Raw genomic sequence first — 26,930 nt, 5'->3', positions numbered from 1 at the left:
CTTCTTGTTGGATAGACCCTTCATTATGATACAATGTCCTTCTTCATCTCTTATTAAAGTCTTTGGTTTAAAATCTAGTTTGTCTGATATAATGATGGCTACTCCAGCTTTCTTTTGAGGTCCACTGGCATGATAAATGGTTTTCCACTGCCTTACTTTCAATGTGGAGGTATCTTTGGGTCTAAAATGAGTCTCCTGTAAGCAGCATATCAATGGATCTTGTTTTTTTAACCCATTCTGATACCTTATGTCTGTTGATTGGAGCATTTAGTCCATTTACACTCAGAGTAATTATTGAAGGATATGAATTAAGGCCACTGTATTACCTGTAAAGTCAATGTTCCTGTAGATTGTCTCTATTCCTTTCTGGTCTTTGTTACTTTTGTGCTCTCTCTCTGCTCAAAGGATCCCCTTTAATATTTCTTGCAGGGCTGGTTTAGTGTTCACAAATTCCTTTAGTTTTCGTTTGTTCTGGAAACTTTTTCTCTCTCCTATCCTGAATGACAGCCTTACTGGATAAAGTATTCTCGGCTGCATATTCAACTTAGCATGTTGAATATATCATGCCAGTCCTTTCTGGCCTGCCAGGTCTCTGTGGACAGGTCTGCTGCCAGCCTTATATGTCTACCCCTGTAGGTTAAGGACCTCTTGTCCTGAGCTGCTTTCAGGATTTTCTCTTCATTTTTGAAATTTGCAAATTCACTATTATATGTTGAGGTGTTGACCTATTTTTATTGATTTTGAGGGGGTTCTCTGTGCCTCCTGAACTTGAATGCCTGTTTCCTTCCCCAGAGTAGGGAAGTTCTCAGCTATAATTTGTTCAAATAAACCTTCTGCCCCTCTCTCCTGCTCCTCATCTTCTGGGACCTCTATTATCTGGATATTATTTTGCTTCATGGAATTGCTGAATTCTCTAAGTCTCCCTGTGTGATCCAGTAGTTTTCTTTCTCTCTTCTTTTCAGCTTCCTTATTTTCCATCATTTTATCTTCCATATCACTGACTTGCTCTTCTGCCTCCTTCATTCTCATTTTTATAGCCTCCATGTGGGACTGCATCTTGGTAATAGCATTTTTTTTTTTTTGGAAAAAAAATTATCTTTATTATAAGGAAAATACACAGCAAAACAGAGCTGGAAGGTGGTGCAGGTGGAAGATCTGGAAAAACTTAATCACGAAACAAACTGCTCAAACATGGCTTCCTGCTGTGAGGGAGAGTGATTTGGCCCTTACCTTTTCCACCTTTCCTGATTCAAAGAAATTTGCTCTTGGCAGGGCTGGGCCCAGGGAGCCCCATTTTCCAATCTGTTATCTTCCTGGGAGTTTGGGAAAGGTTATATAGTTCTCGGGCTTTCAAGATACCAAAGACAATATGGAGAAGGAAAGGATGTTATAGCCCTTTGGTCCAGTGTTATCCCCAGCGCCATCCCTCAGTATTTGTTGATGCCAAAGAGACGAACCCCATGGAATTGGGGTAACTTAGGCAGCAGTACGCTGAGCAATGAGGCTGTGTTGATGAGGAAGTGAGCAGCATATTTGGTGTAGAAGCTGGCCAGGAGGTAGAGTACGATAGGAGAGATGCTGAGGAATTTGCAGGAAGAGGTAAATTGGAGCCCGTAGTCCATCTGTTCCCAGTGTGTCAGTAGCCGAGGCTTTCCTTGGTTAGGGGTCTCAAAGGGTGTTCCTTTCACCGTATGTAAGAAGACATACATAGCCAAGTTATGGATGACGTTGGTCAGGGTCCAGACAACAAGAATGCTGAAGAAGGGGATGCTGAGTAGAACCACATGCAGCAGTCGTACCAAGATGATGTAGGCCAGCCAGATGCCCCAGCTATTCATCACTTGAGTGTTGGGGTTTACTTCGCTGTGTGCCACCCCCACATTCATCCTGCTGGCTTCAGAAGCCAGTCCGACTCGAAGTGCGGCGTTCGCTCCATCCCTGTGGTCTCCAGTTGGTAATAGCGTTTTTAATTTCAGCCTGCCTAGATTTTAGTTCTTTTATTTCTACAGTAAGGGATTCTATACTGTCTTCTATGCTTTTTTCAAGCCCAGCTAGTATCTTTATAATCATTGTTTTAAATTCTAGTTCAGACATCTTACTTATATCTGTATTGATTAAATCCCTGGCAATGAGTACTACCCTATTCTTTCTTTTGAATTTCTCCGTCTTGTCATTTTGTCCAGAAAAGAAGAAAGAGGAAAAACAACAACAACAGAAAGACAAGAACAAAAACAAAACAAGAAACAAAGAAACAAAACAAAACAAAAAACTAGATCCTGGGTGTGTTTTGGTCTGCTTGTTACAAGAAACTAGATCCTAAAATAAGAAAGAAGGAAAAACTTATATATACATACAAAAATAAAATACAATGAAACACAAAATATACATAATGTATATATAAAAATAAAATTTAAAAATAACTGAATAAAAATCTTTAAAAAAATTTTTAAAAAAGAACTGAAAAAATAAGAAAATAACTGAAAAAAAAACTGAAAGACTAAAGAATTAAAAAAAAAAATCAAAACAATGAATACTATATACTGTTTTCCCCAAGAGCTGAAGCTTTGTAGCCCTCTACAATCAGTATACTTGATGCAAGCCAGTTGTTCGAGCTGCTCTTCTGGGGAAGGGGCCTGTTGCACTAATTCTCAGGTGCACTTGCCCTAGTGGAAATTCGCCTTCAGTGTACAGGGAGGCAGAGCTTGGTGTAGGCAGCTCCGGATTCTACATGTGGTGCTGTTTTGCTCCCTGAAGGCTTTCAAGCACTGACAGGAGGGATGAAAATGGCGGCACCCTGATCTCTAGCTCTGGAGCTGAAAGCCCCACTTTGGTGAGCCCTCATGGAAAAGCAGTCAATCACTCTTGTCTCCCTGGTTTCCCTTAGAACTCTGTGTTCACCTGGCCTGTGCCTGGGTGTTTTTATCTAAGTGAGTTTCAAAACTCCAAAATTTTTTTTTTTTAAGATTTATTTACTTATTTGAGAGAGAGAGAGAGTGAGCACACAGAGGGAGAGGGAGAAGCAGACTCCCCACTGGGCAGGGAACCCAATGCAGGCCTCGATCCCAGGACCCTGCAATCATGACCTGAGCCCAAGGCAGATGCTTAACTGACCGAGCCACCCAGGCGCCCCTCAAAACTCCAAATTTTATGGACACCTACAGCATGGACCAATGCTCTTTCTCCCAGGGGAGGGAGGGGGGTCTTGCCTCGCTTCTGCCTTTTGCTGGACCCCTGCCAGTAAAGTGGTCCCATGACTGCACAGTGGCTCACAGTTTATGGCAACACAGAGCAGAAAGCCAGCACCTAGACTCACTGTTTTTAGCCATTTTCCCCACTCTTGTGCCTGGGAACTCTGCCTCACTCAGGCACCCCCATTCTTCTTGTGACCCTGGGGATCCTGAGACCACGCTGTGGACCCTGGGATTCTACCCTGCTTTGCCACCTAAGCACCTTTAAGCCAGGGACGTACCCCACTGTGGCAGACTTCTGAAAGTTCCGATTTTGCACTCTGCTGCTTATAATACTTTGTGGTAGCCTCCTTAAGCAGGCTCCCTTCCCTCCACTGTATCCTGCCATATCACCCCGGATTCAAATCTCCACCCCTCCTACCTTCTAAAAAGTGGTCACTTTTCTACTTGCAGAATTGCAGTATCTCTTTTCTCAGATCTCCGATTGATTTCACAGGTATTCAGAATGATCTGAAACTATCTAGCTGTGTTCAAGGGACCAGAAAAACAGGGCCCTCACTCCTCGGCCATCTTAACTCCACCCCCCACTCCTAAACATCTTTATACAGGATCAAGCATAACAGCATGATTCCCCAGCTGTCCACTGTGCCCTCTTCTTCACTCTTCCTCTCTAAAGCCTGTTCCAAGGCTAGAAAACATAGACCACGGGGAGCAGAGAAATAGCTCACACTTAACTGAGTGCTTACTATGTCCGGGGCATAGTTAGAAAAGTTTAATGCTCATTAATTTTCACAAACTCTCTATGCGATAAATATTCTCATTATCCCAAATTACAGATGAGGCAAATGAAGCTCAGAGAAGTTAAATCATCTGTCCAGGGTCACATAACTAGTAAATGGTAGAAGCAGATTTGAAACCATTTAGTCTGGTTCCAGAATGTGTGTCCTTCCTTACTGCTATGCTTCACTGTGTATGTCAAGAGGGAAAGCACAGGGCTTCATACCATTTCCCTGAGCCACCCACGTGTGTCCAGGAGACTACATCAGAGTCTAGAAAAAGGACACTATCAGAAGAGCAGGGAAGCACTGCACACCGCAGCCCCTGGACTCAGAGGAGTAGGTAGACACAGGGAAGTCTGGACAAGAGACTTGAGGGCTCCATGCTCCTTGTTGTCATGGACAGGAAAACTGTGTCAGTGCCCTGGTTCTGACAGAGCTGGCTATGTTCTGCAGGAACAGGGCCTGTCATGAGGTGAGGTCAGAGCATATAGGCATGCCGTGTTCAAAAAGAAATGCAAATGGAAAATAAGACCCTAGGTTCTACATACACGACGGTTTCTAGCCAAACTGCAGAGCTACGAAGACTATTTCTCAGCTATCTCAGGAGAGTAATTTGCCTTCCTTCCTCAGCAGTTTCCTGCTTGAAAACTCTGTCTCCCACCTTCCTGCTCCCTCCGGCCAGCCTCCTGCCAGTCTAGCACACCGGTCTGTGCACACTCCGGGCTTGGTGGTGAGGCACTGCTTAAGAAATCTGCATAGAATGAACATGCTTTCTGAGAGCCAATCCCGTTCTGCAGGGACTCTGACTTGTGGCCCCGATGCGCATGGTTAGAGACGAGGTCCCAGTTCTCTCCTTCCCCGTAACATATGGGGGAACACCTTTCTAACATCTCCCTCTAGATACCTCTCCAGGGAGTAGAGAAATAGAGGCCCTGCAAATATGAGCCCCAAACTCTAGGCCTCTGTTGCCGCCTCTTCTCCAGCAGTCTGACAGCCTGGCGCTTGTCTCCCCCTCCTCCTGGGTGCCTTTCTGCTCTTCTTCTTGATCACCTCTGGTGAGAGCACTCCATCTCCTCACCCCCAGTCTTCCCACAGGGACAGCCATCCTCAGGATCCTTACCTTAGGGAATCTTTCTTTGTATACATGATTCATCATTATTATTTCACTGTCGAAGGAAACTGGGGACCGTCCAGGACTAAATAAGAAAGAAACAATTGTGTTATTTTAGTGCCATGGAACTCTCAAGAAGAAAGATGACCATCCCCAGAGTCCCTGCCCTCCCACTGTCTGCAGCACTCCCACCTTAATGAGTGCTGAGTTCTAGAGTCTTCCTTTTTCCTGAAGCTCCCAGCACACCTTGTTTAGCTCAAAATGGTGCCATCTGGAACCAGGCTACCTTCCTGTAAGAAGCTGACTTTCACAAAGACCTCTGCCAGGGCCTGAAAAGGCCTAGAAAGGAGGAAACCATTCCTGAGTCTACTGGTGGCTTTGCTAGAATGACCTCCCCCAGGACAGGACTCTCTGGGTCTTCTTCGCTTTGGCCAGTGGGGTTTTGAGTATATCTCAGCATGTTCTAGGAATCAAATCAAATCAAATCAAACCATCACCAGAAACACCAAAGGAAGACCGTGTATACCTGTATCCTTTTCCAAACAAGCTGTAGCCAATGAGGCCAATCCAGCCTGCAGTGAGTTATGAGCCTGGGTCATCTAAATCTTCTTCTTTGGCCCATCTGCAGTTACATCTTCTTAAAAGATTTCAAAGTCTGATCCACAGAAATGAATGGATATTTGAGTCCTGCCCAGTTTGGTGCCCCTGACATATGACCTAAGCTGAGCTAGGTTCAGAATTGTTCTTCTCTGCCTTTCCTCCCTGGAGTGAGCCAGTCTGCTTGCTGTACCAGGACGCATTACCAAGTATTTTAAGAGTAATATAGCAGGGATTTCCCTGATATACTATATTCTTCTCAGTCTCATATGGCCTAAAATGAACCTTTTACCCTGTGCATTGCGGAGAGCACCGATTCAGGTATTCCTATGAGTGAAAGAAAGAAAGGCACTGAGATCCACACTCCACAAAAACTCATTTGTGTTTTTGATCCTTTGCACAACAGTCCCCGTGATCATCTTCATCAGTCTCTGAACTTGAACCCATCTTTGTGGTCTGGCTCAGCTTACTCCCTGATACTCAGGGAATATAATCCCTGAGGAGATTCCTCGTGGCAGGCCCTGCTCCTCTGGGTTTCCACCCCGAACATATTAGACAATTAATCATTTCCTAGGAGCTCTGGAAAGCTGACCTCAGTCACTAAAGCCAGGCCCATTTTAATTTCCACCCTCTTCCTTAACCTGGAATTTTGGCATAATTTTACCAGCTAATGCCAAAGAAAAGAGCTAATTAATCAAAGAAATTCACAGATAAGTCAGCTGCTAAGGTTTGTTTGGTTTGATGAGCCCAGGTGATTCAGGGAAATGAGTGAGATTCAGATGGACATTTCATTCTGCTTCTGAAATGGGCTTCTTCCCCAAGTCAGCCGCATGTGTCTTCAGCAGCACCTTTTTTAGCTGGCTTAATTCCTAAACCCTGGGCCTGTGGGTTCTGCAGCCAGGTAACTATCAAAATGGACAATACTATTACTCTCCTTGCTAAGTGGAGTTTAAAGTATATTCCCACTGCTAACTACCCTCAAAGGGAAAAGAGAGGGACCACTTGACAGGGTCATCAGGTGTGCCTGAGCGTCACTGGCCTTGACTCATTTGAGCTAAGCCCTGGGTTGGCAAGCTACGGCCCACAGACCAAATCTGGCCTGCTGCCTGTCTTCGTAAATAAAGTTTATGAGATGTCTGTGGATGCTTTCACACTATAACAGCAGAGTTAAGTAGTTGCCACAGAGACCGTATGGTGTACAAAGTTCCAATTGTTTACTTTCTTGCCCTTTATAACTGTTTGCCTATTCCTACACTGTGCAGAAAAGCTGAGCTCCACAGGCCCTGGGGTAGCAGGCAGAGAATAGCCCTCACCTGAGGCTGCGAGAGCGGGGCCGCATGGCCGGAGATTGCCGTCCCTCCTCATCTGGTACACTCTCTGTGCTGAAATGCTTCGTCAAAAAGTGCAGCTCATCGGCTGTAGGCTGGAAGGGCAACTGGTGCAGCTTTTCCTGTGAGGAACATGATGACTAGAGAGAAAAACATTAACAAGCAGCATTACAGACATGTCTCAGGGCAGTCCAGGCACAGAGAGGACTTCCCAAAGCTAACCCACAGCAGGCCTTCTTTGCCTTGCTCCTTTTCGCCTCCATTGTGCACAATTCCCCTCTCTACTCCTTCTGAGCCTTCAGTCCTGAGGAAGCCAAGATACTAGGAACCTTCATGAGTCTGGCAGGCAGTTGGACCCAGGCATTCACAAGGTGTGGGTGCTCCGTAACTACCTAGGGAACCTGTTTTGGTGGCAAAAGGCAGATTCTTCTGCATGGATGCTTTGCCCTCAGTGAAGCTTTTGGCTAGTTGGAATGGCAAGTAATTAACAAATCATGCTTCCTGGCTTAGGAATTGTCCCAGGTATACTCAGCCTACATATGAAATCCCTGAAAGTTTTCCCTTCCACAGTGCTGGGAGAACTCAGTAATGTTTCCTTTCGGCTGTTACCCAAAGGACAACTGGCGCGGCTGAGGCTAGGAAGACTGTGGCCATACTCTAGGGACACAAGTAGGCAAGAAAATCTGGGAGGGAAGAAAATTACTTTTAGATCTGGAACCCAAAGATTAGACGTGACCTGAAAATGACGAAGAATTCCAAACAGGGCCCAATGACTGAGATTCCAGACAAGAACCCACTGCCACGACAGACCATGTGAGGGAGTGAGCCATGCTCCTGCAGGCATCCCACAGATGCAGCGACCGCGGTGACAGCCTGACAAGACTGGCTAAGAGAGCACGCAAGTCTAACATCATTGGCTCCGTTTCTGTTCATCAGCTGATGAGGGATCTGGGGTTTAAATATCCAAGTCCATTTAGAGTCAAAGCTGCAGCACCACACTAAGAAAACTCTCTTGCCACAAGTAAGTCTCAATATCAAGTGAGAAATCAGAATTTTTGGGGGGCAAACAGTACAGGCTTTTGTCATGGAATGCTATAATACATGAAGCTGTAAACAGCTTGGGGGAAGTCTCCCCAGGGCTCTGTCTTGGTCACATTTTGGAAAATGGGTTGCACAGAAGCTGTAAAAAGTATCTTCACCAAACTGCCACTGACAGGAAGTAAAATTTTTGTATCCCAATAAAATAAGCAGCAGCCATGGGTTGAGTCTATTAAAATTTACTGAACGCATATATATTATATATATAATATGACTCTTGCCTTAGGTAAAAAGTCACCTGTCCAGTAAAGGTTTATAGGAAAAGCGGTATTTACCAGGGAAAGATCTGAAGCTTAACTGCCGCTAAAAGACCAATGAGATCTTTGGATTAATTTATGAGTTATATCTAGGTCAAGGGAGGAAATGATACTCCTTCTACCTGCTTGGGAGTCACAAATGTCAACAAGCTGCCCTGGGAAGACTGGAAGAATGGTGGAGGACATGGGGAACAGGCCACCCAGTGTGCTGCCCGACCCAGCCTGCAAAGCCTACAGTACTTACTATTTGGCTCTTTAAAGAAAGAGTTTGCCAACCTTGTCATCCTGGCTTCAATTAAAACTTGCTCAATGAGGAAGACTCATTTTACGGTCAATTGTGCATAGCAGCAATTAGGACATCTGTTGTGTTTTAGGCTACAACCTTCTCTAAAAAAACTAACTAGAAGTTTTAGAGAAAGGCCCAGCTTTTTTGCTGATACACATCAAACTTGAATATCAAATAATCATCCTTCCCTTCTTTTTTTGAAAGGAAAAGGTGAAAGAGGAGAAAGAGGGTCCATCAGGCCTTTGGGACATGGGAGGGGTTATCTGCTCTTGGTTGCAGTTCTAGAAGTAAGATGAAGGAAGCAGGGGAACCATGTTTAGGATCCTCCACATCTGGCAAAGCAAAAGTCCATCCTCAAGCCCTCCTCTGACTCCACTTGGAAAAACTGATGCCCAGAGAACATGCTGGTTAGTTCTTTCCAAAGGTGTTTAATGTTTATATCTGGCTATGGCTGTTAAGGGCCACCACTGCCCCACTCAGCCTCATCTCCAAACAACCTCTCTGAGTTTGGCTTTGGAGGAAAAATTGAGAACCACTTTGCAATCCCATAGGGATAGGCAGCAATAATCTGTAGGGAAGTACTTCTTTGGGATGAAGGAAGCAAAGCCACAGATTTGGCTACTTACTGAGACAGTAGAGCTAGGAGTGTTGGTTCCATAACCTGAAGAAGGCAAAGAGGCCAAAGACCAGCGCCGTCCATCAGTCCTATGTAAAATGAAGAATATTAGGCAGTTTCTACAGGACCCCACCCTGAGCCCTGGACCTGCCCATCTTTCCACCAGCACTGTTTTGGGCAGTTGGCTCACAGGTAGGCTCTTCCTTGTCTCTACACAGTACTGCTTGGTCTAGTACATGCTTTCACATCTCTCTCCTACATGAGGCCTATGGTCGTGTGTTTTCCACTGCAAAGACAAACATCTCTAACTAAAAAGGAGTCTGTGACTTTGAATAAGAACATCTGTTATATAACACTGTGGTTCTGAAATAAAAATCTTCACACTCTCAACGAATTCACATGTTATTTATTTATTTATGCAACGTATTCACTTTTAGAGAAGCAATGACAGAGGACTCTAGCTGAAGGGATCACCACAAGGACAGAACTGCCACTGAAATACAGCTATTTCTTTTTTTGAAGGCTCCATGTGAAAGGCTCTTTGGTCTTTCCCAGGCCACTGGATTGATGAGGAAGAAGTGGACCACCATCTGAGTCTGAGTATGAACCGATCATTGGCAAACAGTCCAAGGTTACTTAAGATCCATTAGGACCCATAAAACCAGTCTTTGAGAATGTTCGTAAAGAGTGGCAGCAACCTCATGAAGACACAGCCAGGTGGCATACCCTTGGCTGTATTATATAAGATTTTGGAGCAGGTTTCCTGCTGCTCTTGAGAGGATGCACCCCAAAGTTCTCATCAAAGAGAACTAGATATTTGCTTTGCTGTGGAGGAGAAAGGTATCTGGTGTGAAGCTTTTATTCATGGACAAGTGATTCTTTCCTGAACTATGGGATGGCGCTGTAACACAAGTGGTTTTTCTTGTGAAGCATGGGGGCATAGCCTGCTCTAGTTGAAGAAGTTGGGGAAAATTTCTTTGCTGCTACCACAGAACTTTAGAACATTAGCAATGGAGGACCTTTAGAACTTAAATACCCTCAATCTTCAGAGAAAACACTATAACCCAGGGATTTGGTGATTTAGTCCAGGCTTCACAGTTAAGGGAGGTGGAGAGAGGCAGGGAGAGGAAGGAGAAAAAAAGAGGACTCAATCTTGCCAGGGCTTCCCCTTTTGAAGCACTCCTCCCCACTCCCACCAATACCGAGCAGCTTTTCCTACGAGACTCTGCAAGGGGACAGCCCAGGGTTCCATGCTACATGCACCTGATTCAAACTTCATGCTACCCAGGCAGCTAGCTCTGCTGGAACCTAGTCTCTGAGGCAAAGAAATGTCCAGGAAGCTGCTCAAACATGATGTTCTCTCTGATCTCTTTTGTTGGGTCCTGGGAGCTCTATACAAGAAAGCAAGTCAATTCCAGGAAAACAGAGCTCAGCAAAGATAGCACTAGTCTAACTTAGGGAGGAATTTCCCAAACCCTTGTCAAATAGACTTTTTCACAGATCATCTTTCCTTCTTTAGAAAGAAATGGAAACCAACTGCAGGGCAGCCATTTTTCTCTAATCTGAAGAGCAAGGGCTACCACAGTCAGAAAGAAATGCCACTATAGGATGCCTCCATTTCCTCTGCCTGGTCATCTCACTGGGTGACCAAGGAAATTTGTGGGGATGAGGGTGACTTGTCCCTAGGCTCAGAAACTTGGAACTATTCAGCAATTCCTGCCTCTAAGTATATGAGCTCTGAGCCTTGGTTCCAGCAGGGGGTTCCCTTAGGGCCTCTTTGCTAGATATGAAAGGCCAAATGTTCATACCCACAGTCAGAGAAGACTCATCACAGCCACTTCTCACCAAGCACAACACCACAAACCATATTGTCTGGCCATGCATAGCAGTTTCCCAGCCCCTCTCCCCATCATGTCCACTATTACCTGTCTGCTCTGTGGCCATGGCTGTAGTGAAAAGACATATATTACAGTGAGAATCAAATGGAACCAAGGAGACTGATCTGTTTGACCCCTGGCGTTTGGTCACGCTTGCAAGGGCAAACTTTCTGTTTAGGATTGTGTGTATGTTTGAAGTGAAATTGCAGGATTGATGGATCTATCCTTAGCATTTCATTAAATCTATTTTGTGTGATATTCCAAACCCATGTGATCCTACAAGGTTCAAGCCTGACCTCAGTAACCTAGCAAACACAATTCCTGAGTACCCTGTTTGGCAGGGTTGAAATCTTCTTCCCTACCCCTACTAATTCCTAGCTGCTTTTCCTACTATGTTCTGTTAAAAGAACAGCCCAGAGTTCCATGTTCCATACACATGACTCAAACTTCATGCCACCTAGCACAGGTCTGTTTGGATCGTAATACCAGGCCCTGAAATTCCCTAGCTGATCCTATTCCTAAAGCCCTGATAATAATAAGGGAGACACAAGGGCACAAATGGAACATGCTATTCCTTCTGCCTACAATGGCCTACACCTGTGTCCTCACTTTCAACATGGCAGGCTCACTCTTATCCTTCAGGTCTTAGCTTAAAAGTCAATCCCCTTCCGGGAGGCCTTACATGACCACCCTGTATAGATCCTCCAGCCCCATTCCTTTCCTATGCTTTCATGCAGCATCATGTTCTTTCATTTCATGGTGCTTATCACAGTTTACAACTATAAATGCTTGCCTGTTCGTTATTCTTCCCCATCACTCGTTCAACCAAAAAGCACTGAGTAAGTGCTTATTATACACCAGGAGACACAGCTTTCCAATATTAACGAATCTCTACTAAAAGGCACTTTTATTCTGGTTGAGGAGTAAGAGTAAAACCTTGGGTCTCCCTGGGATGAGAGGCCCATTTTCTCATTGATCACACTAGGATAGCTCTCAGTTATGAGTATAATGTTTTGGAACATACCCCCAGGAAACCAGGGACTTGTGCTTAGGATTATAAAAATAAAGCCACTTCTTATATCTACTAAAGGCAAACACCTAGAGCATCTAGAAAGCAAAATTTGAATGAGATGAGGAAAGCAATGCTGGTGGCTAGTAGCCCAAGGTAACACACTTGGAAGGGCAGTGCCTCAAAGGAGGAAGCTAACATTTAACTAACATTCATGCAAATGCCACACACACATTAGTCACAGAGGTTTTCTATCAACTTACCTACGGGCAGGAACAAAGGAAAAGTGAGCAGGTGCATTTGGAGAGAAATTCCGGGGGCTATCCAAAGGACTGTTACCTGTGGGTGGGGAAAGGAAAAGCAACCCTCTGTGAAGTCTTTCTGAGGCGGACTGAGGCGACCTCTAGGGAAGAACTCTATCCCTCGCACTGGCAATTAGCACTCAGGTGGTTATGTTTTCAGGCCCACCGTCAGTTTAACGATTCTCTCTTTGTAAAAGTTTGGTAGCCCAGACGTTTCTCCCTTGTTCCCAAGTTGCCTGTAACCATCTTATGTCTCTCAGACGTCCATTCTAGTTACAGCACGAACTTGCCAATTTCCTGCCCTCCTTGGAACACCTCAGGCTCCAATCTGCTTGGAGATTATATAAGATTGGAACCCCAAGCTTGTAGTTGGGTGTCTAAAGTAATGACAATTTTGTGAAGGACTATGTCCAAAACCTGTAAAGTATGGATTAATTCTCGGTAATTCATGTTAAAAGTCATTGTACCAGTAAAAATATTTTTTTAAAAACAAGGTGAAATAAGTATCTTCTCAGACAAAAAGAAAAAATCCTCAAGAACAGCAGACTGCACTGCAATTAAAAAAAAAAAATAGTCCTTTAGGCGGAAAGAAAAAGATACCAAGTGGAAATATGGATCTACACAAAAGAATGAAGAGCACTAGAAAAGTTAACTACATGGGAAAACAAAGACTTTTTTCTTGTTATTTAAATCTCTTTAAGAATAATAACTATTTAAACAAAAATAATAAGGTGGTGTAGGATTTATAGCATGAGAATAAAAAGTTTGAAAACAACATCAGGCTGAAAGAGGGAAAATGGAATGGTATTATTCTTATACTATCTGTGAAGAGGTATAATATGATAAGATATATATTGCATATGCCAATGCAATTACTAGGTAACAGTTATAGCTCATAAGCCAGTAAAAGATATAAAGTGGAATAAAAACCATTCAACCCCAAATAAGCAGTAAAAGAGCAAGAAGAAAAAACAGATGGAACAATTAGAAAACAAATAGGAATATAACCGATTTACACCAAACCGTATCAACGACAGTAAATGTAAATAGTCTAAAAGCCCCAATTAAAAGGCAGAGATTGTCAGATTGGATTAAAAAGAAAGACTTTATTAAAGAAACTGAATCCATATTAATAATCTTTGAAAAAAGAAAACATCAGTTTCATATGTTGCACTGATAATTCTATTAAACACTTAAAGAAAAACTGGTACCTATGCAATTTCTTCCAATAGAAGTGGAAAGAACACTTCCTAAACTCATTGTATAAGGCCAGTATTACCCTAATACAGAAACCAGAGAAGAACATTACAAGAAAACTATAGACCAGTATCTCTTACAGATATAGTTGTAAAAATTCTCAACAAGACATTAGAAATATAAAATTTTACAATGTATAAAAAATTACATACCACAATCAAGTGCAATTTATTCCAGGTATGCAAGATCAATCCAACATTTGAAAATCAATTAATATAATCCACCACAACAACAGACTAAAGAGGAAAAACCACATAATTGCATGAATTGATTCTGAAAAGGTATTTGACAAAATCTAAAACCCATTCCTGATAAAATTCTCAGCAAACTAGGAAAAGAGAGGAACTTCCTCAACTTGATCAAGAACATCTACAGAAGACATACCGCTAACATTAGACTTAATGGTGAGAAAGAGGATGCTTTCCCTCTAGGACGGGGAAGAAGGCAAAAATGTCCCCTCTTACCAGTCCTATTGAGCTCATACCGAACATCCTAGTCAGTGCAATACGATTTTTTAGAAATTTTATTTATTTGAGAGGGAGAGAGAGCATGCATGCACAAGCAGGGGGAGGGCAGAGGGAGAGGGTATCTGAAGCCAACTCCAAGCTGAGCGCGGAGCCCTACCCAGGTCTCCATCTAACAACCACAAGATCATGACCTGAGCCAAAACCAAGAGTCAGACACTTAACCAACTGCACCACCCAGATGCCCCGCAATAAGGCTTTTTTTTAAAGAAAATAAAGGTAAGTACGTTGGGAAAGAATAAGTAAAACTATCTTTGTTTGCAGATGACAGGATTGTCTATGAAGAGATTAAAGAATTGAATCAAAGAATCAAAGAAGAAATGAAGAAGAATTGAATTGAAGAATTAAAGAAGAAAAAGAAAAAGATGAAAGCAAAAAATCACTGCTGGAACTAATAAATACAGCAAAGTCACAGAATACAAGGCTAATATACAAGTCAACTGCTTTCCTTTATACCAGCAATGAACAATTGGTACTTGAAATTAAAAACAATACACAAGAGGTGCCTGGGTGGCACAGTTGGTTAAACGTCTGATTTCGGCTCAGGTCATGATCTCAGGGTCCTGGGATCCAGCCCCGAATCAGGCCCCCTGCTCAGCAGGGAGTCTGCTTGTCCCTCTGCCCCTCACGCCGCTCGTGCTCACTTTCTCTCAAAAAAACAAATCTTTTAAAAAAATACACAATACAATTAACTTTAGCATAAAAATGAAATGCTTATGTATAACTCTAACAAAATATATACACTATTTATATGCTGTAAACTATAATGATGAAAGAAACCAAAGATCTAAGTAAATGAAGTACTGCATGTTCATGGATGGGAAGATTCAATATTGCTAAGATGTCAGTTTTTTCCAACTTGATCTACAGAGTCAATGCAATTTCAATCAAAATCTCAACAAGCTAGTATGTGAATACTGACAAATGGATTCTAAAGTTTATATGGAAAGGTAAAATAACCAGAAAAGTAACACAATACTGAAGAACAAAGTTGGAAGACTGACATTACTTGACTTCAAAACCCATTATAAGTCTCAACATCACTAGTCATCAGAGAAATGCAAATCAAAACCATATTGAGATATCACCTCACAACTGTCAGAATGGCTAAAATTAACAACACAAGAAACAACAGGTGTTGGCAAGGATGTGAAGGGAAAAAAAAAACCCTCTTGCACTGTTGGTGGGAATGCAAACTGGTGCAGCCACTGGAAAACAGTATGGAGGTTCCTCAAAAAATTAAAATTGGAATTATCATGATCCAGCAATTCCACTACTGGGTATTTACCCAAAGAATATGAAAACAGTAATTTGAAAAGATATATGCACCCCTATGTTTATTGTAGCATTATTTACAATAGCCAAAATATGGAAGCAACCCCAGGGCTGTCCACCAAGAGATGAATGGATAAAGAAGTGATATATATACGCACAATGGAATATTACTCCACCATAAAAAAAAGAATGAAATCTTGCCATCAGCAACAATATGAATGGATCTAGAGGGTATAATGCTAGATGAAATAAATCAGTGAGAGAAAGACAAATACCATGATTTCACTCATATGTGGAACTTAAGAAACAAAACAAAGAAAAACAGAGACAAACAAAAACAGAGACTCTTAAATATAGAGAATAAACTGGTGGTTACCAGGGGGAAGGTGAGTGGGATGATGGGTGAAACAGGTGAACGGGATTGAAGAGAACACTTATCATGATGAACACTGAGTAATGTAGAGAATTATTGAATCACTATATTATATACATGAAACTAATATGACACTGTATGTTAATTATACTGGAATTAAAAAAACTCACAATAAAGCTGTAGTGATCAAGACAATGTAGTACTGGTGAAAGACATATAGATCAATAAAACAGAACAGAGCATTCAGAAACAGACAAACACAACTGTAGTCAATTGATATATGACAAAAGAGCACAGTTCAATGGAGAAAGGACAGTCTTTTCAATGAATGGCGCTGGAACAACTGGACATTTATACGCAAAAAAAGCATCTAGACACAATCTTTCACAAAAATTAACCAACATTGATAATGTAAATGATCCCAATGTAACATCTGCCTAAATGTAAAATACAAAACTTCTAGAAAATAACATAGGAGAAAATCAAGGTGACTTTGGCTTTGGTGATAACTATTTAGATATGAAACCAAAAGCACAATCAATGAAAAAAAGTGGACTGCATGAAGAGTAAAAACTTAGGCTCTGCAAAAGACACTATTAAGAGAAAAGAAAAGACAAGTCAGACTGGGAGAAAATATTTACAAAATATATTATCTCATCTATATCAAAACATATAAAACATCTCACTTGTATCCAAAATGTATAAAAACCTCTTAAAGGTCAACAATAAGAAAACAACCCAATTTAAAAAGGTGGGAAAGAGGGGCGCCTGGGTGGCTCAGTTGTTAAGTGTCTGCCTTTGGCTCAGGTCATGATCTCAGGGTCCTGGGATTGAGCCCCACATCAGGCCCCCTGCTCGGTGGGAAGCCTGCTTCTCCCTCTCCCACTCCCCCTTGCTTGTGTTCCCTCTCTCGCTGTGTCTCTCTCTGTCAAATAAATAAAATCTTTAAAAAAAAAAAAAAAAAAGGAGGGAAAGATCTGAACAGACACAACAAAGAAGATATACAGATGGCAAATAAGCATATGAAAAGTTGCTCAACATTATCTGTCATAGGGAATTAAAAATTAAAACCACATGGGATACTCATACACACCTATTAGAATGGCTCAAAAACTGACAATATTTCATGTTGGTGAGGATGTGGAACAACAGGAATTCTTACTTGCTGGTGGGAATGCAAAATGGTACAGACATTTTGGGAGACAGTTTGGCAGTTTCTCACAATGCTGAACATAGTCTTATTGCTCAATTTAGCAGCTACACTCCTAAGTACTAACTCAATTGAGTTGAAAACTTTTGTTCACACAAAAACTTTCATATGGATGTTTATATCAGCTTTATTCATAATTGCCAAAACTTGGAAGCAACCAAGATGTCCTTCAGTAGAAGATGGATAAACTGTAGTACATCCAATGTAATACTATTCAGTACTAAAAAGAAATAAGCTATCAAGCCATGACAAGACACAGAGGAAACAGATGCATATTACTAAGTGAAAAAAGCCAATCTGAAAAGGCTTTATACTGTATCCCAACTACATGACATTCTGGAAAAGTAAAAAGATCAGTGATTGCTAGGGCAGAGCAAAGGGATAAGAGACAAGCAGGTAAAACACCATGCACTTTTAAGGTGATGAAATTCTTCTGTATCACACTGTAATGATGGACAAATAACGTTATACATTTGTTAAAAACCGACAGAACTTTATAACATGAAGAGTGATATATGAAAAATTTAAAAAATCATTTATGAGGTTGAGGGATCCCAGGGAAGAATGTAAACTGTGATAAGAGAATCTAACTGTATTATAAATGTATGGAACAACTTCATTAAAGTGAGTGGAAGGAAACGTGCTGACCTAAGAAACTCTGGAAATGGAGTCTATTAAGACTAAAGGCAAAAGGAACTACATGACGTAACTTAAGTCAGTAAAGTTGTTTTCCATGTAGATATGCTTTAGTAATTCCAACACTGTTATATGTATACAATGGAAGTGAATCATTAAGTATACAGATGGCAGATGGTAGGAGTCAAGAATCTCATTTTTTTTTAAGATTTTATTTATTTATTTGACAGAGAGAGAGAAATAACAAAGGGGAGAGGGGAGAAGCAGACTCCCCGCTGAGCAGGGAGCCTCATGTGGGGCTCAATCCCAGGACCCTGGGATCATGACCTGAGCCGAAGGCAGATGCTTCACTGACTGAGTCACCCAGGCGCCCTGAATCTCACTGTTAGAGTGGAAATTTACAGATTAGCAAGGGGAAGAAACTAGAATGATCTATATAATAATGGATTAGTGCTGGAGACATCAGTAAGAACTCATATTTAATTTAATAGAGATACAGATGGTTACATATATTATATACACAGGTTTGTATACATCTGTTGGCTAAGAGGGTATAAAAGGACACTCCAGTAGCAATAAGCATATCTAGTACCCAGATCTTGGTTTCTAATACTATTCGCCAATAAAAGTATCCAGAGCTCCTTGGAGAATGGTTGATTCTAGAGCTGGGGCAACAAATATACAAGATAAGCCTGGAGCATCTTATAGTGCCAGAAAGTAAGTAAGTGAGAAAATAACAAATCAAAACCAAAAACAGGGGCACCTGGGTGGTTCAGTCAGTTAAGCATCTGCCTTCGACTCAGGTCATGATCTCAGGGTCCTGGGATCAAGGTCCGAGTCCGGCTCCCTGCTCAGTGGGGAGTCTGCTTCTCCCTCTCCCTCTGCCCCTCCCCGCCCCCCCCCCTCATGTGTGTTCTCTCTCTCAAATAAATAAATAAAATCTTTAAAAAAAATAAAAACAAAAACAAGCAAAAAACACACTGATGGGGGTATGCCAAGCAAAACAGCAGCCAACTGAAAGAACTCCTAATGGCCAAAGATGGAACAATTTGAGCAACAAAATAAAGTATTAATAGATTACAAATATTATAATACTTATGTTATAATATAAAAGTTATACTATGGAATAAATATCTATGGGTTATATCGTTTGTGATATAAATGATTAAACAAATTAGTAAATGGGGGGAAGAGACAAACCGATAGGATACAGAACACCTGAAAAAAATTATCAACCAACTTAATAGAAAAAAAGCAGAATATACATTCTTTTCAAGTGAACATGGAACATTTACTAAGAATGATCATATTCTGGGCCATAAAAGATCCAATAAATTTAAAATAATTCAAGACAAATATGATATTGAATAAAAATCAATAACAGAAAGATCTCTGGAAAACCTCCAAATCTGTGGAAACTAAACAACACGCTTCTAAATAACTGAAAGAAGAAATCAAAAGGGAAATTACAAAAGTACTTTGAACTAAACAAAAATTAAAACATAACATCTGAAACCGCTAAAGGAGTTCTTAGAGGGAAAACTGTATCATTAAATACCTACATTAGAAAAGAAGGACTAAATTCAATGACCTCAGCTTCTATCTTAAATTAGGGGGGAGAAAAAGAGCAAATGAAACTCAGAATAAAGGAAATCACAAAGATCACAGGAGAAACCAATTAAAAAAACACAACAAAGAAAATTAACAAACCATACACAGATTTTAGCTTAATAAACTACAGACAGACTGATTAGGAAAGAGAAAGAAAACACAAATTACCAACGTCAGGAATGAAAGAGGTGATGTCCTACAGATTCTACAGATATCAGAATAATAAGGCAATATTATGAACAACTTTATGTCAATTGGCAACTTTTTTTTTTTAAGATTTTATTTATTTATTCATGAGAGACAGAGAGAGAGAGAGAGAAGCAGAGGGAGAGGCAGGCTCCCAAGGAGCAGGGAGTCTGATGCGGGACTCGATCCCAGGACCCTGGGATCACGACCTGAGCCGAAGGCAGACACCCAACCATCTGAGCCACCCAGGCGCCCGTCAATTGGCAGCTTAAATGAAATTGAAAATTGAAAATTTTCTTCAAGATGCAAACTACCAAGGCTCATTCACAAGGAAACAGGTTACATGAATAGCCCTGTAATCTATTACGGAAATTAAATTTATTATTTAAAACATACCCACAAAGAAAATTCCAGGCCCCATAGCTTCACTGGACAAGTCTACCAAACATTCAAGGAATAAGTAATTCTACACAAATTCTTCCAGAAAATTGAAGAGAACGGAATTAATTCTTCTCAAGTCATCCTATGAAGTCAGCCTCACCTTGATACCAAAATCACAAAGATGAATGTATATGCATACATTCTTAATGAAACTTCAGCAAATCAAATCCAACAATTATAAAAAGGATAATACATTATGACCAAGTAGATTTGTCCCAGGAATACAAGTTCGTTAAAATCTGAAAAAAAAAATCAACCAATACAACCCATCATTATAATAGGCTGACAAAGAAAAACTACATGATCATCCCACTAGACATAGAAAAAGCACTTGTCAAAAATCCAACAATCATTTCTTAAACATTTATGTATATATGTATGTATATATATATATGTAAGTATGGAATCTCTACATCCAACGTGGGACTTGAACTCATGACTCCAAGATCAGGAGTCGCATGTTCTACTAACTGAGCCAGCCAGGCGCCCCCCAACAACCTCTTTTCATAAAAACTTTCACCAAACTAGGAATAGAAGGAAACATTCTTAAATCAATAAAGGGCATCAATGATAATGTATAGCTAACACCACACTTAATGGTTATGACACAATGCTCTAAGATCAGAAACAAGGCCAGGATGTCTGTGCTCACCGTTTGTATTCAAATTTGTACTGGAGGATCTAGTGATTGCAATAAGAAAGTAAAGAGAAATAAAAACCATCTAGATCAGAAAGGGAGAAATATTTGTTTTAAAGTATATATTTATATTAATATATTTACATAATAGATTGGTATTTATATAAAGTATATATTACATTTCTACATAGAAAATCTGAAAGAATCTATAATAAAGCTACTTAAATGAGTTTGGCAAGGCTACAGGATACAAGGACAATACACAAAAATCTATTATATTTCTATATGCTAGCAATAATCAGAAAAAGAAAATAAATACAATACCATTTATTGCATAAAAACATGAATATTTAGGGATAAGTCTAACAAAAGATGTACAAGAGTGACACAAAACACTGTTAAGAGAAGGGCATTAAGAGGCACAAACTTCCAGTTACAATATAAATAAGTCATGGAGATGAAAAGTACAGCATAGGGAATATAGTCAATGATGACAGATGGTGACTTCACTTATCATGGTGAGCACTAATGCACAGAATTCTTCAATCACTATGTTTTACACCTGAAATGAATAAAACATTGTATGCAATGTTCAATAATAAATTTCAAAAATAAAAATAAATTTAAAGCATTTTAAAAAACATTGTTAGGAGAAATTAATGATGGCCTACATAAATGGAGAAATATATCACAGGTAAAAAACATTCAACACTATTAAGAAGTCAGTTATCCCCTAATTGATCTATAGGTTCGGAACAATCCAATCAAAACTCCAGGCACTTTTTTTTTTTTTTAATAGATTTTATTTTTTAAAGCAGTTTTAGGTTCACAGCAAAATTGAGCAGAAGGCACAGGATTTTCCAAATACTCTCTGCCCTCACTCATGCATAGCCTTCTCCTACCAGCTACCTTTTAGGTAAGCTGATTTTAAAACTTATATGGAGGGGCGCCTGGGTGGCTCAGTTGGTTAAGCGACTGCCTTCGGCTCAGGTCATGATCCTGGAGTCCCGGGATCGAGTCCCACATCGGGCTCCCCGCTCAGCGGGGAGTCTGCTTCTCCCTCTGACCCTCTTCCCTCTCGTGCTCTCTATCTCTCATTCTCTCTCTCAAATGAATAAATAAAACCTTAAAAAAAAAACTTATATGGAAATGCAAAGGACAAGGAGACAAAAAAGAACACATACTATATGATTCCATTTAGATAAAATTCTACAAAAGTCAAACTAATCTATAGGTGACAGCACACCAGTGGGGGCCTGGAGATGGAAGAAATTATAAAATATTATGAAGAAACTTTTGGACATGATGGATACATACATTATTTTGATTGTGGTGATGGTTTTATAGGTATAAATGTATGTCATATTTTATCAAATTATACACTTTAAAACAAATATTTTGGAAATTAAATTTTATTCATGGTACACAATTTTTTGTTCCCCTTTTTTGAGTGTACTGTGACTGAAGATGGTTCATATTTTTAGAAATCTTAGGTCTTTTGCAGTTTAGTTTCTAAATTTATTTTGTGACTTGGTTTTATTATAGATGAAAAATAAATGTCACAAAGATACGTAGCTCTCAATGGAAGAGGTGCTTTACTAGCTCTATTAATTAGATCATGGTATTCATTTTTCAATTCCACCCAAAGGATGGTAAATATCTTTTTTTTTTTAAGATTTTATTTATTTATTTGTCAGAGAGTGAGAAAGAAAATGAGCACTAGCAGGGGGCGCTGCAGGCATTGGGAGAAGCAGGCTCTCTGCGGAGCAAGAAGCCCGATACAGGACTGGATCCCAGCACCCTGAGATCATGACCTGAGCCAAAGGCACATGCTTAACCGACTGAGCCACCCATGCGTCCCAGGATGGTAAATTTCTATCTTTGTGATGCCAAGCAGTTTTTCTTGAAAATGAATAGAAAGGTTTCTAATGTTACTATATTTTTAACAAATAGGTTCAAAATCTATTAAACCTTTCATTGGGAAGATGAGAACATTTTATTTCTCATGTTTTTAAGAGGCAGATTTACCTGTTTTAATAGGTGGCATCATTTTTGTCAACAAAATCACATACAAACAGTAACATTTCCAAATGCCCATTTTCAAAATGCTCTTTCCATGGCACAAATTTCTTTCAAAATGCAGATACTTTTTCACTCACTGTTACATATTACCTTCACTTTAACAGAAAGACTAAGAGTATTTGTCACTGCTGCCCACCCCCCACCCCAACTCCTAGGCAGCATACTACTGAAAACCACTTGTTAGCACAGAAAAGTTCAGGAAATTTGGAACACTTGACATTTTGTACAAGAAAACTGCTACAACATTTAGTTAGACCATTCTTTTAAGTAATTTGCCACAAGACAACCAGTAAATTTCCTTCTTGCACAAACCATTTCAAAGGCTCCCTCCACACTGTATTACAAGGTTCTGGACAAATGCACTGTAAGAGAACAAACTGGTGGTTGCCAGGGTGAGGTGAGAGGATGGGTTAAAAAGGTGAGCAGATGAAGAATATACTTATTCTAATGAGCACTAAGTAATGTACAGAATTGCTGAATCATATTGTACACCTGAACCTAATTTAACACTGTATGTTAACTATACTGGAATTAAAAAAAAGAGAGAGAGACTTAAGTAACAGCAAAACCTGGGCGGGGGGGGGGCGCATCTGTAAGCTGCAATATGCTCAAGGAAAATGATGACTAAGGGTGTACAGGGGAACTCAACCCTGTTCATGGTATGTTATGTACGGTTTATGACACAGGCTAACACTTGGATCTAATGTGGGTAGTACCAGTGTTGATCCATACTTAAACGCTAGTAAAACCTGATTTAATTCTCATTTTTCATGGTAAAAAATAAGTTTTAGTATTTTCCCCCCATGCCCGAATGGATCGTCTTTAGAGAACCACTTTGGAGAATGTTGCTATTCAAAAATTCTAAGTAGTAGAATGACAGGTACAAAGCGATATCTTAGAAAAAAATGTCCAGTTTCAAAATTTAGAATGGACTGAGTAGAAAGAAAAAAGGAGTTAGGGAGTTTCTTCAATAAGTCAAATGAAAGGTGATTAGGGCCTCCATTAAGACCATAAAAAGTCAGAATATATTCACCTAGAGTTAGTTTATCAAAGGCTTTTTCTCAATCTTTTTTTTCCCCCTTACTCCAGCTTTTCCCAAGTCTTAAACTGAGTATGTCTTCTGTTTGTCCTCTGCTCATCTATTTTTTAATCCTTGATGGCATCTACCAGAACTAAAGGCACTGTATGGTACTTTATTCCCATGTCAATAAGGTAAGTACTTACTAATTTTTCAGTTTTTAAGGTTTATGCATTTGTTCATTAAAACTTTTTAGAGCTGATTCACAATTTAATATTTTAATATCAAATATAGCCAACATCAAAGTAAGGAAATGGCTTGCAAGTCATGGGGTAGTTGCCAGGGAAACAGTCAGAAACTGTTACCTGTGTCTGAGATGGTAATCTTTGGCAAAAAATTTCTATAGTTCAAAGGGAAATAATAATGTCTGAAAGCTGACAAAAGAACAGATTGTAACAAGCATTCCTTCCAACTGGCCAGGCTCCAATAGACTTTTCAAAGGATACTATTCTGACACTAACTAGGTGTACTACAATTTAATTATGATACCAACCACACATAGTTAGTACAGATCAGATTAAGAGCAAAGTCCTCAAGATTGCCTCACTTCCTACACCAGCCATAAATCTTGGGGGGAGGAAGGTGACAAGGCCACCTGTACTTTGGACATATGACCATAAATTTGGATGTTTCCATAGCCCCCCTCCAGGTTCAATAATTTACTAGAATAATTCACAGAACTCAGGAAGTGTTATATTTAGTATTACACTTTTATTATAAAGGATGCACATAGGCAAGGTCAGGGAAGGAATGCAGAGCTCCTGTGCCCTCTCCTTGTGTAAACAGGGTGTGTCGCCCTACCAGCACATAAATGTGTTCACCAGCCAGGATGCTCTACTCGGAGCTTTGGTGCCTACAGTTTTTAATTTGGTCTCATTACACAGGCACAACTGATTAAATCATTGGCTGTACAACTAAACTCAATCTCCACCTCCTATTCCCCTCCCCAGGAGGCTGGGCTGGCCCAAAGCTCCAACTTTCTAATCATGTGCTTGGTCTTACTTCCTGGTGAACAAGCTGCCATCTGGAAGCTACCTAGAGGGCCACTTTGAACTCCTCCATTAGCATAACAAAGACACTCCTATCACCCGGGAAGTTACAAGGTTTCTAAAAGCTCTCTACCAGGAACCTGGGATAAAGACCAGAGAAATTGTTTATTATACCACCAGATGCCATGGCCTAAAAATGGCATGCTACTTTTCCTGTTTTGTCTATTTCTCCAATATTCACTTTACCTTAAAAAGGCCAAAATTACCAATCTGAGGGTTGTGACAAAATAAAATCAATAATTTGAATTGGTCTTTTAAAAAAAAAAAGATTTTATTTATTTATTTGACAGAGAGAGACACAGCGAGAGACGGAACACAAGCAGGGGGAGCGGGAGAGGGAGAAGCAGGCTTCCCACCTAGCAGGGAGCCCGATGTGGGGTTCGATCCCAGGACCCTGGGATCATGACCTAAACTGAAGGCAGATGCTTAATGACTGAGCCACCCAGGCGCCCCAGTCTTATTCTTTTAAAGATTTTTAAATTTATTTATTTGACAGAGAGAGAACACACGTGCATAAGCAGGGGGAGGGGCAGAGGGAGAAGGAGAAGCAGGCTCTCTGCTGAGCAGGGAGTGCCGCGCAGGGCTCTATCCCATGACCCTGGGATCACAACCTGAGCCAAAGGCAGATGCTTAACTGACTGAGCCACCCAGGTGCCTCTGAATTGGTCTTATTTTGAGGGTAAAATTAAGTTGTTAGAATGGAGGTGGGTGGGGGGATGGGTTAGATAGGTAATAGGGATTAAGAAGTGCACTTGTTGTGATGAGCACCAGGTGTTGTGAGGAAGTGTTGAATCACTATATTGTACACCTGAAATTAATATTACACTGTATGTTAACTGGAATTTAAATAAAAACTTAAAAAAAAATAGAACCCTACTACCATCCAGCGATTGTACTACTAGGCATTTACCCAAAGAATACAAAAACACTAATTCAAAGGGATACATGCACCCCGATACTTATAGCAGCATTATCTACAATGGCCAAATTATAGAAACAGGTCAAGTGTCCACCAACTGATGAATGGATAAAAAAGATGTGGCATATACATACAATGGAATATTACTCAGCCATAAAAAAGAATGAAATCTTGGCATCTGCAACAACATGGATGGAGCTAGAGAATATGCTAAGCAAAGTAAGTCAGAGAAAGACAAATACCATATGATTTCACTCATATGTGGAATTTAAGAAACAAAACAAATGAGCAAAGGGAAAAAAAGAGAGAGAGAGAGGCAAACCAAGAAACAGACTCTTAACTATGAAGAATGTAGTTACCAGAAGGGAGGTGGGTGGGGGTGTAGGTGAAATAAGTGATGTGGATTGAGGAGTGCACTTGTTGTGATGAGCACTGAGTGATGTACGGAAGTGTTGAGTCACTATATTGTACACCCGAAACTATTATAACACTGTATGTTAACTAACTGGAATTTAAATAAAAACTTAAAAATAAGAAAATTAAGATGTCAGAATATTAACATTTTGAAGCAAATATTTAAATTAATTCTTAAAAATCACATTATTGAGAAGAACTCTTTAAAAAAAAAAGAACTCTTTCTTAAAAACAGCCAGAAATGGATCAATAGGACAAAAAAAAATCTCATCAAGACAGAAAACCCAGCAGCCTATAAACCAGGCTTTTTTCAACTTTACCAAGCAGTTTAGCAGTCGGAGGAGATAGTTCAAAGGCAAACAGTCATCCATGCCAGAGAAACAAGTTATAATGAAACATAAAAACAGAACAGGGAACAGTCATCTGACCTTGAACCAGCTGCTTCACTTAACACAGTTTAACTAGCTATAAAGGAATATAATTATATAGCAAGCCCCTATGTCAACACCATCCAGGTTAACAATGCCGTCTTCCAAAATCCCTCTATATAGTCCTTCCAAAGTCCCTCCCCTTTACATTGCCCTTACTTTTATGGCAATCATTTCTTTATAGCTTTATCAACTAGGTATGCATCTCTAAATATCTGAGTTTAGTTTTTTTCTCAGTTTTTAAAAATTGAGATATAATTCACATATTATAAAATCCAACCTTTTAAAGTGTACAGTTTAGTGGTTTTTAGTATATTCACAAAGTTGTACAACTATCACCACTATATACTTCCAGAACATTG

General features: G+C 40.2%; 2 protein-coding genes across 2 annotated transcripts in view; both read right to left on the bottom strand.

The window, feature by feature from the left end:
• Positions 1-26,930, bottom strand: part of MAST2 (microtubule associated serine/threonine kinase 2) — a 223,286-nt gene that overhangs the window by 25,212 nt on the left and 171,144 nt on the right. Inside the window, 5 exon segments of the mRNA XM_027616549.2 lie at positions 5,088-5,163; positions 6,989-7,143; positions 9,271-9,349; positions 11,186-11,206; positions 12,410-12,485. Of these exon segments, the coding sequence (XP_027472350.2) occupies positions 5,088-5,163; positions 6,989-7,143; positions 9,271-9,349; positions 11,186-11,206; positions 12,410-12,485 (407 nt within the window).
• Positions 1,428-1,927, bottom strand: LOC113934956 (ORM1-like protein 2). The gene has a single exon (XM_035727240.1). The coding sequence runs from the start codon at positions 1,884-1,886 to the stop codon at positions 1,428-1,430; it is 459 nt and encodes a 152-aa protein (XP_035583133.1). The 5' UTR covers positions 1,887-1,927.

Source organism: Zalophus californianus, chromosome 4 (assembly GCF_009762305.2).
Source record: "Zalophus californianus isolate mZalCal1 chromosome 4, mZalCal1.pri.v2, whole genome shotgun sequence".
Taxonomy (NCBI): domain Eukaryota; kingdom Metazoa; phylum Chordata; class Mammalia; order Carnivora; family Otariidae; genus Zalophus; species Zalophus californianus.
The sequence above is the reverse complement of the archived record's forward strand: the minus strand, read 5'-3'. Positions and strand labels throughout refer to the sequence as shown.

Excerpts from the sequence above, each read along its gene's own strand:
- LOC113934956 (XM_035727240.1), bottom strand. The coding sequence starts at position 1,886 with ATGAATGTGGGGGTGGCACACAGCGAAGTAAACCCCAACACTCAAGTG.